The sequence below is a fragment of the Schistocerca serialis genome, chromosome 2 (genome assembly GCF_023864345.2).
Source record: "Schistocerca serialis cubense isolate TAMUIC-IGC-003099 chromosome 2, iqSchSeri2.2, whole genome shotgun sequence".
Taxonomy (NCBI): Eukaryota; Metazoa; Arthropoda; class Insecta; order Orthoptera; family Acrididae; genus Schistocerca; species Schistocerca serialis.
Genome location: NC_064639.1, coordinates 1,089,319,567 through 1,089,335,306, shown reverse-complemented (window position 1 = coordinate 1,089,335,306; position 15,740 = coordinate 1,089,319,567). Strand labels below are relative to the sequence as shown.

The 15,740-nt window shown below is 43.6% G+C and overlaps 1 protein-coding gene across 7 annotated transcripts in view; it reads left to right on the top strand.

The window, feature by feature from the left end:
* LOC126458537 (leukocyte elastase inhibitor-like) overlaps positions 1–15,740 on the top strand; it is a 342,121-nt gene that overhangs the window by 78,833 nt on the left and 247,548 nt on the right. For all 7 annotated transcript variants that reach the window (XM_050095648.1, XM_050095646.1, XM_050095643.1 and 4 more), the window contains exon 7: positions 1,277–1,418. In XM_050095648.1, the coding sequence (XP_049951605.1) occupies positions 1,277–1,418 (142 nt within the window). The remainder of the gene's footprint in view (positions 1–1,276; positions 1,419–15,740) is intronic.

Sequence of the window (15,740 nt, the reverse complement as noted above, 5' to 3'; positions counted from 1 at the left end):
GTCAGAAAGATTAATAAAACGTAGTGTGAGAGAAAGGAGTCTACTGTTTTTCCTGAATAGCAGTACGCGCGCAATTGATCTACCGTTTGAGATTGCAATTAGCCCATGAGAGAATCCTGAAGTTTTTAGTCGGAGTAAAGGGGTTGAGAGATACGCCGTTTGTTCAGTTATGTAGAAATAGAGAAACCACGCGGAATTAAGTCAGGGAGGTTGCGCGTTTGTTCAAAAACGCCCTGTCTGAACTTACGATTCCTGGGAAGTGTGTGACCAGCATATGGTATAAGAACGACACGACACTGATGGGCCAAGAGACCGTGTTCCTTGTTTAGAATAGCGGTTCTCAGTTTGCTTTGTGTATCTCAGAAGGATTCAGACACTTGGGGGAATTTTAGGTACCAGTTCGTTGCTGACTACAGACAACGGCCAATTATGCCACCATCATAAAGTCATTTCGAACGGCTAATGTAGGCGAATGAGTATCAGCGTGGCTTTCTCGACACAAAGTTTCTAGGTTCGCTGACGAAAGTGTGCAGATCAGGCCCTTTCCTTGGTACATGAAAACGGAGATGCCTTTCAGGATAGTTCTCGTATTAATTAATCTGTAGTTTACAGAAAGCGCCCTGACGTAATGGAAAACTTCCTTAATCACCAAAAGAAACCAGCACGTTGAAAGACATAGCCGGAAAGGCAGTTTTACTCAGATGATAGGAAATTCAATCCTTTTTCTAATTCTGTGCAGACGAGACAGACTAAAATACGATGCTCGAAGTAACAAACTTCTGTTCCAGTGTGGCAAAGAATTGTTATGGGTTCAGTGTGATTTCGTGGTTTCTACCCCTTCAGCTCTACAATATTTGCACTCATTGCCTTTACTACCACCTTTGACTCTTTCAAAGAAAACTGCCGCTTTTGACTTCTGCATAGAAATCTGACTTCCGTATGTCACGCCTTTGTCCGCAGCTCGTGGTCGTGCGGTAGCGTTCTCGCTTCCCGCGCCCGGGTTCCCGGGTTCGATTCCCGGCGGGGTCAGGGATTTTCTCTGCCTCGTGATGACTGGGTGTTGTGTGCTGTCCATAGGTTAGTTAGGTATAAGTAGTTCTAAGTTCTAGGGGACTGATGACCGTAGATGTTAAGTCCCATAGTGCTCAGAGCCATTTGACCCATTTTTTGTCACGCCTTTAGATGCGTCAACTATTTTAATTACACACTAGTGAATTTATAATGTCACTCAGATTTAGTCATAACTTTAATCCTTTAATCTACATCCTATTTTCAGCTCGGAATGATCGACATGTTTGATGACTTCGTCTCTAATTTCTCTGGAATTACTGACGAAGAGCGACTTAAGGTGGACAGGGTCTTACACAAGGCTTTCGTCGAAGTCAACGAGAAGGGAACAGAAGCCGCCGCTGCTACCGGTAAGAAGTTACTTATTATGCTCGTAGGCTCGTTTAACTGTAAATTGTCTACTCTCTTCTTTACAAAAGCATCACAAGATTCAAATACTTGAATTTAGTATTCTGCACTTCATCAAAACGTCGTTCTTCAGCGATTTTTCTTGTTCCTTGTTACCGTGAGAAAATTGAGATGTTAGTAGTGAGCTGCAAAAATGCTTGAGCAAAGTGTCTGGTAGAAGGATGAATAAATAAAAAATGGTCAATAGAGTCAGGATATTTGACGTATCGCACATCTGTATAGATGAACAATACAGCCAAGACAGTTTTCACTTCTGAACATGAGTTGTGAGAAATTACTTCCTACTCGCCAATCGAAGGTCATTACGTACCATCACTCGACTCTGCTGAGCCACCAGCTTCGATGAAAATTATGTCGGCTGTTGTGATTAGTAATGATGTCCCGGCTATGGTTTCAGACGTCCATGGGGAAACAAATAAAAGCTCATATAAGCTGCAGTCATTGCTTTTATTTGTGAACATGAAGTCACTATCGAAACCGGTGCCATAGCAGGTTATGTTCTTTGAAACTGTGACTGCAAGTAAAGGCATTTTTAAAATAACTGAAATACTCTGACAGACTGACATGATATGGCTAGTGTAAACATAGTAAATGTCACTGATTAAATCAGCGCCAGATATTCATGAAATTGGTAGAAACACAATACTGATTACGATAAAATGAATCAATGGCAATTATCGATGAGGCATATGAGTTCACACTAGACTGATGCGTTTTAAAACGTCAGACAGTAACATAGGTCAACGCGTGCTGTGAATTTACATATCTATCTTTGGGTATTTAAGCAACATTTCTCAATATTTTACTGAATGAAATAACGGCTTTGGCCACAGCTGAATAACCTACGAGATTGCCAGTTATTGTCATAAAAGTCATAGCTTTGTTCATGGGTATAGAACAGGTTGACCCAAAAATCCGTTAAAATTCGAAAATTCAACACTTCACGGAATAATGTAGGTAGAAGTAAAAATTGACACATGTGCTTGAAATGGCATTGGGTTTTATTGAAACTAAAAGAAAAGAGCACAAAATGGCCAACAAATGACGCTTCATATGATACAAAAGCAGTAATTAGCATCACAATTGATTTTTAGCAAAGACGATGTTCTCTACAACAAATGCTCAACAAGTCAGCCGTAAATAATACAGTCTAAGAAAAAAAACGAAAAGGAAAAAACCAACGTTCCACAAAGGAATTATACGAATGGTACATAAATCAGTAGATGTGATGTACATATACAGAAAAACAAATGTTTACAGTTTTGGAAAAGTTGGATGACTTATTCAGGAGAAAGAACTTCACGAATCGAGCAAGTCAGAAGCACGTTGGTCCATCTCTGGCCTTTAATAAGCAGTTTCCAGCTTGGTCTACATTGACAGAGTTGTTGGATGTCCTTCTGATGGATATCGTGCCAAACTCTGCCCATTCGACGGTTTAGGTTGTCTAAATCTTGAGATGGTTGGAGGGCCCTGCTCGTAATGCTCCTAACTTTCTCAACTGGGGAAGAGATTCGGCGATCTTGCTAGCCATGGTATTGTCAAGCAAAACGCCAAGCATAGAAACTCTCGCCGTGTGTGGGCGGTAATTATCTCGCTGAAACGTAAGACCAGGATGGCTTGCCTTCAAGGGCAACGAAATGGAATATCGTCGACGTAACGATTTTCTGTAAGGGTGCCGCGGATGACAAACAAAGGCGTTCTGCTGTGAAAAGAAGCGTCACCGCAGACCATCACTCCTGGTATATATATATTTCGTATGGCTAATAGAATACAGCAGTAAGTAAGTAATAACACAAACAACGTGTAAAAACAATGAATGATCAATATGTTACAGGCAACAAACGATTATTAGATCTAAAAAAGGAAGTAAAACACAAAATACACAAAAATACATAGAAATTATAGTAATAGTATCTAGTAATAGGTTTTTCAGAAGGAAAAGAGTAGACCAGACTCATGGTTGTATGTCCAAGTTCCTCAGCCAGCCAGAAGCATCTCCCTCCAGGAGGTGCAGCTCCTGCATTGTGCCAGGGAATCTCCTCGTAGGGCAGTCCATTGCGATATGATGTAGAGTTTGTGGATTCCCGCAGTCGCAGTTGGGTGAGTCAGTCTGTAACCATTTGTGCTTCCAGTAATTACATCTACCATAGCCTGTTCGGATACGATTTAAAGTTGTCCAAGATTTTCTGGGAAGACCGAAGCCCTCGGGCCGTACGGTTGGATCCGAGACTAAGTTAAGGTGATCAGGGTTAGACATATCCCATTCCCGACGCCAGGCTTCGTCGATATCATAATTGTCCTCGATCAGCTGTTGCCCTAATCTCCATGATGGCTTACGGGACTTGAGCCTGTGGCTGGGATCCTGGTTGTCTGGCAGTATGGCGAGTTGACCATCAGTTTGGTATGCCTTCGCTATCCGGAGCGTCTCCAGACACGTCGTCGACTTGGGATCTCATCGATTGGAGTAGTGTTGTCTTCAGTGAGTCCCGCCTCGAATTGAGCCCGATGAACAGCGTAGGGTCCAGAGAGTGGTGGGGTGCCATACTGCCCGACAATCAGCAGTGATTATCTGGGGTGCCATTTCTTTTCATAGCAGTACCACTTTGGTCGTTGTCAATGCATCATCACGGCACAGCGGTACGTCGACGATATTCTACACCGAGCGAGGTGGCGCAGTGGTTAGACACTGGACTCGCATTCGGGAGGACGACGGTTCAATCCCGCATCCGGCCATCCTGATTAAGGTTTTCCGTGATTTCCCTAAATCGCTCCAGGCAAATGCCGGGATGGTTCCTTTCAAAGGGCACGGCCGACTTCCTTCCCCGTCCTTCCCTAATCCGATGAGACCGATGACCTCGCTGTCTGGTCTCCTTCCCCAAACCAACCAACCAACCAACGATATTCTACGTCCCGTCTTGGTGCCCTTCATAGCAAGCCATCCTCAGCAGACATTCCAGCAAGATTGTTCCCGTCTGCACCCAGTGAGAGTTTCTATTACCTGTCTTCGTCCTTGACAAATCCCAGCTTGGCCAGCAAAGTATCCAGATCTCTCCGCAGCTGAGAACGTTTCGAGCATTATGGGATGGGTGTTATTTTGACCAGTTGGTCAGGATTCGACACGACGTCCCTCAGGAGGACATCCAACACCTCTATCAATCACTGCCAAGCCGAATAACTGCTTACGTAAGGCCAGAGGTGGACCAGCACGTTAGTGACTTTCTCTTGAATAAATCATACAATTTTTCTGAAACTGTAATCATTTGAAACCTGCTAGTTAAGGAATGCTGGATTGGGTTACGGTTGTGGATGGGGCCCAAATAAATTACTATTGGTTTGTTTTGCAATTTCACTCATTTATTTTTAATAAATAATTTCTGAAAACAAGCCAATCAGGTCGCAACAACCTACAATCAAGAAGCTGTCAAACTTACACGCCTCACTGGACTACGGCGGCAAGGCGAGGAAATGTACACTGCCGTTTTATAGACTACCCCCCAGGGCAGGTAACTGGGGTGTTAGCGACCACAAGACAGAAAAATACCGCTGGTTGAACTCAACAATGTAAGAAGCTGAAAATAGTAAATAGTAATTAGCAGCTCAGGAAGGCTAATCAGATCCGCCTTCCCCAGGTACTCCACTCGCTGGTTTCGCCTCAACGACACTACGAGCAGCGGCACGAACCCAAGTCACTGGAGAATCGCGAGATTTCACAATGGTGGAGGTTTGTCTACCCGAATTGCAATGCACTCAACTTAAACATGCAGGATCCGGTTTCGACGAGGTCGTACACCTTCGTGACCACTGCCCTTCGATCCGGCAGTCCATACACTCCGCCAGCGGTTCCGGCGTGTTGTCGCTCTGTACGGACCTCGCTGCTCCTGCGTCCGCAACCGAACTCTCCAGTCACACCACACGGATGCAGCACATGGTCGCCTCAAAGATAGGGCAGCAGAACTACATATCGATGAGCACCGCTGCTGCCACTAGCGGACAGGCAACGCTTAGGAAAACCGAGTGGCGCCAGTGAACACGAGAAGATGACAAACAACGCAACCACGACGACTAAACGATACGGTCTGGCAGAAACCTACACATGACACCAACGCGAGCCGCAGCACGGCTCACTTTTGTTTGTCTGTACATGTGTGTCACATCTAAAGATTTCAGTCCCCTTCGGGTAATTCCTTCTCAGTGTGTATTTCCGCAGTCTTACGACCTCATATTGTGTCTTCTCACGATTGATTAGACATACAGAAATTACAGTTTCTTTTTCCCACCAAAATAGATTGCTCCCTTTGCAGAACACGTCTCAGTGTTTACAGTAGAGAGTAGTGTCAAGTGGAGATTCACTCTTTCCGTAGATTATCCAATGAAGCAAACATCTGTTATCGCATGGCAATCAACAACCTCCATTCTACACAGTTCTCTCTTCTCACACTATGTAATTATTTGGCAATTATAGGTTTGCTGTTGTTGTGGTCCTCAGTCCTGGTTCTGGTTTGATGCAGCTCTCCATGCTACTATACCCTGTGCAAGCTTCTTTATCTCCCAGTACTTCTGGAACCTACATCCTTCTGAATCTGCTTAGTGTATTCATCCCTTGGTCTCCCTCTACGATTTTTACCCTCCACGCTGCCCGCCAACGCTAAATTTGTGATCCCTTCATGCCTCAGAACATGTGCTACCAACGAGTCCCTTCTTCTTGTCAAGTTGTGCCACAAACTCCTCTTCGCTCCAATTCTATTCAATACCTCCTCATTAGTTATGTGATCTACCCATCTAATCTTCAGCATTCTTCTGTAGCACCACATTTCGAAAGCTTCTATTCTCTTCTTGTCCAAAGTATTTATCGTCCATGTTTCACTTCCATACATGGCTACACTCCATACAAATACTTTCAGAAACGACTTCCTGACACTTAAATCTATACTCGATGTTAACAAATTTCTCTTCTTCAGAAAGGCTTTCCTTGCCATTGCCAGTCTACATTTCATATCCTCTCTGCTTCTACCATCATCAGTTATTTTTCTCCCCCAATAGCACAACTCCTTTACTACTTTAAGTGTGTCATTTCCTAATCTAATTCCCTCACCATCACCCGACTTAAATCGACTACATTCCGTTATCCTCCTTTTGCCTTTGTTAATGTTCATCTTATATCCTCCTTTCAAGACACTATCCATTCCGTTCAACTGCTCTTCCAAGTCCTTTGCTGTCTCTGACAGAATTACAATGTCATCGGCGAACCTCAAATTTTTTATTTCTTCTCGATGGATTTTAATACCTACTCCAAATTTTTCTTTTGTTTCCTTTATTATAGGTGTAGTCATGTAAATATGAAATCAGCGACAGGTGAAGAGGATCCTTGGAGTCAACTGAAAAAGCAGTAGTTTTACTTGTTTCCTGCTAAATATATGAGGATGTGCTGAAAAGTAATGCCTCTGAATTTTTTAAAGCGAAAGCTCTTAATGATTTTTAAGTAAAACAAACTTTATTACCACTCTACATGTTTATTCTTCCTGTCTACAAATATGCAGCCCTCTGCTGCTAGAAGCCTCCGAATTGTGTCATGTAACATGGCAGTGTGGAACGTCACTGCGTCGGTGTCTAACGTTAATTCTGTCTGTGTGTGAGATACAGCGTGCTGTTATCGAGGTTCGTCCACACATGCAGCACCCTCTCATTCAGCATGACAATGCCAGACCACATAAGACCGCTGTTGCGTCTGCAACAGTCCGACACCTTGGCTTCACTGCCATAGATCATCTTCCATAAAGTCCCGTTTTGGCTCCACCCGATTTTCATCTGTTTCTTCGAGGACTTCACTTTGATAGTGATGAAGCGGTGCAAACTGAGGTCAGGTTGTGCTCGGTCGATCAAGTCAGACATTCTATGGCGTCAGTATCAACCAACTCGTCTCTCGTTGGGAAAAAGTCTTCGTCGACAGGGCGACTAATGTTAAGAAATAAAACGTAGACCTGAGGAATAAAGATGTACACTACTGGACATTAAAATTGCAACACCACGAAGATGACGTGCTACAGACGCGAAATTTAACGGGCAGGAAGAAGATGCTGTGATATGCAAACGATTAGCTTTTCAGAGCATTCACACAAGGTTGGCGACACTTACAACGTGCTGACATGAAGAAAGTTTCCAACCGATTTCTCATACAAAAACAGCAGTTGACCGGCGTTGCCTGGTGAAACGTTGTTGTGATGCCTCGTGTAACGAGGAGAAATGCTTGTCATCACGTTTCCTACTTTGATAAAGGTCGGATTGTAGCCTATCGCGATTGCGGTTTATCGTATCGCGACATTGCTGCTCGCGTTGGTCGAGATCCAATGACTGTTAGCAGAATATGGAATCGGTGGGTTCAGGTGGGTAATACGGAACGCCCTGCTTGATCCCAACGGCCTCGTCGAGATGACAGGCATCTTATCCCATTGGTTGTAACGCATCGTGCAGCCACCTCTCGATCCGTGAGTCAACAGATGGGGACGTTTGCAAGACCACAACCATCTGCACGAACAGTTCGACGACGTTCGCAACAGCACGGACTACCAGCTCGGAGACCATGGCTGCGGTTACCCTTGACGCTGCATGACAGACAGGAGCGCCTGCGATGGTGTACTCAACGACGAACCTGGGTGCACGAATGGCAAAACGTCATTTTTTCTGATGAATCCAGGTTGCGTTTACAGCATCATGATGGTCGCATCCATGTTTGGCGACATCGCGGTGAACGCACATTGGAAGCGTGCATTCGTCATCGCTATACTGGCTTATCACCCTGTTTGATGGTATGGGGTGCCATTGGTTACACGTCTCGGTAACCTCTTGTTCGCATTGACGGCACTTTGAACAGTGGACGTTACATTTTAGATGTGTTACGACCAGTGGCTCTACCCTTCATTCGATCCCTGCGAAACCCTACATTTCAGCAGGATAATGCACGACCGCATGTTGCAGGTCCTGTACGGGTCTTTCTGGATACAGAAAATGTTCGATTGCTGCCCTGGCCAGCGCATTCTTCAGATGTCTCACCAATCGAAAACGGCTAATCAATCGTGGCCGAGCAACTCACTCGTCACAATACGCCAGTCACTACTCTTGATGAACTGTGGTATCATGTTGAAGCTACATGGGCAGCTGTACATGTACGCGCCATCCAAGCTCTGTTTGACTCAATGCCCAGGCGTATCAAGGCCGTTATTACGACCAGAGGGTGTTGTTCTGGGTACTGATTTCTCAGGATCTATGCATCTAAATTGCTTGAAAATGTAATCACATGTCAGTTCTAGTATAATATATTTGTCCAATGAATACCCGTTTATCATCTGCGTTTCTCCTTGGTGTAGCAATTTTAATGGCCAGTAGTGTAGATTGTAAAAAACGTTTGTTTTATTTGATAAGCATGAAAGTTTCCACATAAAAATTCTAAGGCATTACTTTTCAGCACGTATTATTTTTATTTTAGGTAATGAGAGCCACAAACGAAATACAGCAGTGCCAGTGAGATGTTACAGTGCCTGTATTGTTCGGAGTTACGATGCACATGTCCGAAAGAACAAGCAGTGGGGCGTCGACAGCAGTTGCGAATGGGGTCAACCATCAGCTGTATAATGAAATGACGGCAATGAAAATGTGGGCTGAACCGGGACTCGAATCTACATTTCCCGCGTATCGCGAGCTGTCGCCATACCAACTGGCTAACAGAGCACGACTCGCCGACATTTTCATTGTCGTCATTTCATAATACAGTCAATGATTGCCTCTATTCGCAACTGCGAATACATTTCATAGAGTTGAAACATAGTTAACGATTAACATACAGTATAGCGTGTGGAGTATGATGGCTAGTTCTCACTGTTAATGCCTCGAAGTTTTCGTCAGCAAATGGTTCAAATGGCTCTGAGCACTATGGGACTCAACATCGGAGGTGATTAGTCCCCTAGAACTTAAAACTACTTAAACCTAACTAACCTAAGGACATCACACACATCCATGCCCAAGGCAGGATTCGAACCTGCGACCGTAGCAGTCGCGCGGCTCCGGACTGAGCGCCTAGAACCGCTAGACCACCGCGCACGGCTTTCGTCAGCACTGTAAATTCTCGTCCACAATGGGATCTATAGGACATGATGTACATTGACATCACGTCAATTACAGTTTGAGTTCAAATAATTTAGTGTTTATAATTCGTTATAATTACCATTTTGGGTCCGCCTAATTTTAATTGAATGAAACAAATGTTTCGTACCATATGCGTTTCGCCTTTGTTGTAAGAAATGCATCTTCGCTGGCCAGAGTACATAGGTCTACATATTTGTATTTACTCTATTTCATGTTATATATTAGGCATTGTACTTTGAGACTGTACACAGTTCGGGTACTTCCTGATTTTCCTGCCGTAATAATAGCTTAAATATTTACTTACAAATTTCACAGATACTGCTGTACGTGTGTCCTTCTTCCGGCTTTATAGTTGTTCGTCTGTTTATTTCCATACGAAATTCGATCTGCCCATCGCTAACAAATGAACACTCGTTTTTTCTCATTTTATGCTTGCGATGTTGTTGCCAACTGCTGAATGTTGTTGCCAACTGTTGAATGTGTGATTGTGGTCTCTCTTTCTTTCGTGCGCGCGAGCGCTCTTGTGTGTGTGTGTGTGTGTGTGTGTGGGTGTGTGTGTGAATTGATATTTGTTTTTACATTGTTAGGTGTGTCTGTGCTTACATTTTTTCAATTATGTTGTACGTGTGTGTTTGTGTGCTTGACTTCATATTACTTTTACTATTTATACATATTACAAAAAAAACCTTGCATATGTATTTATACATGTATGTATGTTACTCATTCCTCCTAAGCCATTGTACTGATTCCACCCAAACTTTGTACACCTGTCACACTGGAAAGAATCAAAAAATGGTTCAAATGGCTGAGCACTATGGGACTTAACTTCTGAGGTCATCAGTCCCTGAGAACTTAGAACTACTTAAACCTAACTAACCTAAGGACATCACACACATCCACGCCCGAGGCAGGATTCGAATCTGCGACCGTAGCGGTTGCGCGGTTCCAGACTGTAGCGCCTAGAATCACTCGGCCACTGGAAAGAATCACTGTGGGGGTAAAAACGACATACCTTTCAAGTCGGTAGGGGTGAAAAGGCAGTGTAGATCACGACACACGAATACCCGTAATTTATTCACGTAGTATTTCATAATCAGAGCACTTGCAGACTTGCAACAAACTATACACATAATTTCTAACCTTTACGAAACTTTCTCTCGCTGACAACCCCGTAAAACAATGAACGGAAAAAAGGTTATCGCTTACTACATTTTCGCTCTTCACGCATTAAAACTGCCGCGTGAAGCATGACGCTTTAATTTCTAAATCTACATCTACATGGCTACTCTGCAAATCACACTTAAGTGCCTGGCAGAGAGTTCATAGAACCATTATCATTCTACTTCTCTGCCATTCCACTCTCCAATGGCGCGTGGGAAAAAGGAACACCTAAATCTTTCCGTTCGAGCTCTGATTTCTCTTATTTCATTATGGTGATCATTTCTCCCTACGTAGGTGGGTGTCAACAAAATACTTTCGTATTCAGAAGAGAAAGTTGGTGATTGTAATTTCGTAAACAGATCTCGCCGCAAAGAAAACCGCCTTTGTTTCAGTTACTGCCACCCCAACTCGCGTATCATATCAGTGACACTCTCACCCCTACTGCGCGATAACACGAAACGAGCTGCCCTTTTTTGCACTTTTTGCATGTCCTCCGTCAATCCTACCTGGCAAGGATCCCACACCGTGCAGCAATATTCCAGCAGAGGACGGACAAGTGTAATTTAGGCTGCCTCTTTAGTGGGTTTGTCGCATCTTCTAAATGTTCTGCCAACAAAGCACAGTCTTTGTTTCACCTTCCTCACAATATTATGTATGCGGTCTTTCCAATTTAAGCTGTTCTTAATTGTAATTCCTAGATATTTAGTCGAATTGACAGCCCTTAGATTTGTGCGATTTATCGTATACCCAAAATTTATCGGATTTCTTTTAGTACCCATGTGGATGACCTAGCACTTTTCCTTGTTTACTGCCAATTGCCACTTTACGCACCATACAGAATCTCTCTCGAGATCATTTTGTAATTGGAATTGATCGTCTGATGATTTTACTAGATGGCAAATTACAGCGTCATCTGCAAACAATCTAAGGGGGCTGCTCAGAAGATCACCTAGATCATTTATGTAAATCATGAACAGCAGTGGGCCTATGACACTTCCTTGCGGAACGCCAGATATCATTTCTGTTCTACTCGATGATTTATCGTCTATCACTACAAACTATGACCTTTCTGAGAGGAAACCACGAATCCAGTCACACAACTGAGACGATAGTCTATATACACGCAATTTGATTAATAGTCGCTTGTGAGAAACGGTATCAAAAGCCTTCTGGAAATCTAGGAATGTGGAACTGATCTGAGATCCCTTGTCGACAGCACTCATTACTTCAAGGGAATAAAGAGCTGGCTGTGTTGGACAAGAACGATATTTTCTGAATCCGTGTTGGTTATGTATCAATAAGTCATTTTCTTCAAGGTGATTCATAATGTTCGAGTACAGTATATGCTCCAAGATCCTACTGCAATTTGTTACTTGCTCAGTACTAAATGTATTCGCGACACAGTTTGTAGAGAGTATTCACCTGTACCACTGAATGTATCAGCAAAATTATATCATTGTACGACAAATAGCTCAGGAGATATGATGTCAAGTTATGGGACGCGAGAAAAACTGCAGCCTCATACATAACGTTTTAATTTATTACTTCTTTATTACTAACTCTATTCGCATCACATGTTACAGACAGTATTCGCATACAATATTGAATGTATCAGCAAAATTATATTATTGTACGACTCGTATTTCAGGATATATGACGTCAAATATTGAGATGAGTGAAAAACTGCCGCATCATGCATGACGTTGTAATCTATTACCTCTTTAGTACTACCTCTACTCGCAACACGTTTCGCAGACAGTACCACTGGATGTACCTAGAGAATATATCATTGTACGATATGTACTTCAGGAGATATGACGTAATAAGCACCCATAAGCGACGTTTTAATTAATTGCTTCTTTACTCCTAACACTATTCACAGCACACCTAGCGGCCAGTAGCCACATATACCACTGGATGTCCGCTTATGTCGTATAGTATTATACTGGGGTTGGAACTTTAATAGTGGAAACTATTTATGTATTTGCTGCTAGTACAAAATAGATAGGTGTTCCAAAGTTTTACTGACCTTCAAAGTAGTCACCAGCATTGTGTATAACCCATTGCCAGCTATGTGGAAGTCGAAGGATACTCTTAGCAGTGCCAGTTGTGTTGACAGTTCGAGAGGCGCGGTCTATTTCCCGACGAATTTGTAGCAGTTCTGAAGTGAATGCCGTGAAGTGTTTCCTTCAGTTTAGAAGTCGAGTAGAACTCACGAGGGCTTGAGTCAGGGGGTGCAGTAGGTGGTATAGCACTTCGCAGCCCCATCAGCCAAACAAATCAGTAACAGCTTGCACTGTACGTGCTTGAACATTGACCTACAAACTGATGGCCAGGTCCTGCAGAAAGTGTCATCACTTCTGTCTCTATGCTGTTCATTTTTGGAACACAACCTACGACCAGCTTAGAGACACAACATATCAAGAACGTAAAATCTGTTTTTGTAGTGTACGTCAAATCCGTCAGCTTCATCGCCAGTTGTATTTCTGTGGTTGTACCGAGTTACAACATACTATCTGTCGTGTGCGACTAACCTCATATTCATCGATACAAGATTTTGATACAATTTAGCGGTATTTCAGATAATTTTCCAAATCCATTATCCGTAAATACGCATTATTGATAGAGTAAAATTTACATTATTGATCGAGTTATCTTCAACTTTTGTTGTCCTGTCGTCCTCAGTCGCGAGTGATTTTATTTTAATAATTATTATGTTGTGTCTGTCTAACTACCGTATTCAGAAAGCCATTGTGGGGAACTAATAGATAATAAACGACCAGACACAAACTGTCTACTAATAAAAGAAATTACAATGAAATGACAACCGTTAGCTGCTTACAGGCGTTGACATACGTCAACGGGGACAGATGAAAATGTGTGCCCCGACCGGGACTCGAACCCGGGATCTCCTGCTTACATGGCAGACGCCCTATCCATCGGAGCCACCGAGGACCCAAAGGATAGTGCGACTACAGGGATTTATCTCTGGCACGCCTCCCGTGACACCCACATTCTCAACGTATTGTCCCGCACTACATTCGTAGTGCCCCCGCCCATTATACTGATTTCTCGCGGCGCGTTGCCGATTCCCGTAAGAGTTCGGGCACTTGTTGTGCGTCCGCACAGAAGAAGAAGATGGTCAAGTGGCCGGTGAGCCTTAACTGTATATATACTAAGATGGTAACTGTTATCGGACATGTCCGAAAGAACAGATACCATCTTAGTACACAGGGTGTTACAAAAAGGTACGACCAAACTTTCAGAAAACATTCCTCACACACAAATAAAGAAAAGATGTTATGTAGACATGTGTCCGGAAACGCTTAATATCCTTGTTAGAGCTCATTTTAGTTTCGTCAGTATGTACTGTACTTCTTCTATTCACCGCCAGTTGGCCCAATTGAAGGAAGGTAATGTTGACTTCGGTGCTTGTGTTGACATGCGACTCATTGCTCTACAGTATTAGCATCAAGCACATCAGTACGTAGCATCAACAGTTTAGTGTTCATCACGAACGTGGTTTTGCAGTCAGTGCAATATTTACAAAAGCGGAGTTGGCAGATGCCCATTTGATGTATGGATTAGCACGGGGCAATAGCCGTGGCGCGGTACGTTTGTATCGATACAGATTTCCAGAACGAGGGTGTCCCGACAGGAAAACGTTCGAAGCAATTGATCGGCGTCTTAGGGAGCACGGAACATTCCAGCCTATGACTTGCGACTGGGGAAGACCTAGAACGACGAGGACACCTGCAATGGACGAGGCAATTCTTCGTGCAGTTGACGATAACCCTAATGTCAGCGTCAGAGAAGTTGCTGCTGTTCAAGGTAACGTTGACCACGTCACTGTATGGAGAGTGCTACGGGAGAACCAGTTGTTTCCGTACCATGTACAGCGTGTGCAGGCACTATCAGCAGCTGATTGGCCTCCACGGGTACACTTCTACGAATGGTTCATCTAACAATGTGTAAATCCTCATTTCAGTGCAAATGTTCTCTTTACGGATGAGGCTTCATTCCAACGTGATGAAATTGTAAATTTTCACAATCAACATGTGTGGGCGGACGAGAATCTGCACGCAATTGTGCAATCACGTCATCAACATAGATTTTCTGTGAACGTTTGGGCAGGCATTGTTGGTGATGTCTTGATTGGGCCCCATGTTCTTCCACCTACGCTCAATGGAGCACGTTATCATGATTTCATACGGGATACTCTACCTGTGCTGCTAGAACATGTGCCTTTACAAGTACGACACAACATGTGGTTCATGCACGATGGAGCTCCTGCACATTTCAGTCGAAGTGTTCGTACGCTTCTCAACAACAGATTCGGTGACCGATGGATTGGTAGAGGCGGACCAATTCCATGTTCTCCACGCTCTCCTGACCTCAACCCTCTTGACTTTCATTTATGGGGGCATTTGAAAGCTCTTGTCTACGCAACCCCGGTACCAAATGTAGAGACTGTTCGTGCTCGTATTGTGGACGGCTGTGATACAATACGCCATTCTCCAGTGCTGCATCAGCGCATCAGGGATTCCATGCGACGGAGGGTGGATGCATGTATCCTCGCTAACGGAGGGCATTTTGAACATTTCCTGTAACAAAGTGTTTGAAGCCACGCTGGTACGTTCTGTTGCTGTGTGTTTCCATTCCATGATTAATGTGATTTGAAGAGAAGTTATAAAATGAGCTCTAACATGGAAAGTAAGCGGTTCCGGACACATGTCCACATAACATATCTTCTTTCTTTGTGTGTGAGGAATGTTTCCTGAAAGTTTGGCCGTACCTTTTTTAACACCCTTTATATACAATAAAAGAAATGATAGTAAATAAGTATCTGAGTACCTGCCGTTGCCCGTGTATGTATTTATTCCAGTCTTGCATTAGTCCATCTCATCCTTTCCCTCCCCCCCCCCAATCTCTCTGACAATCTCCTCTTTCGCCCTCTCTCTGTCCCA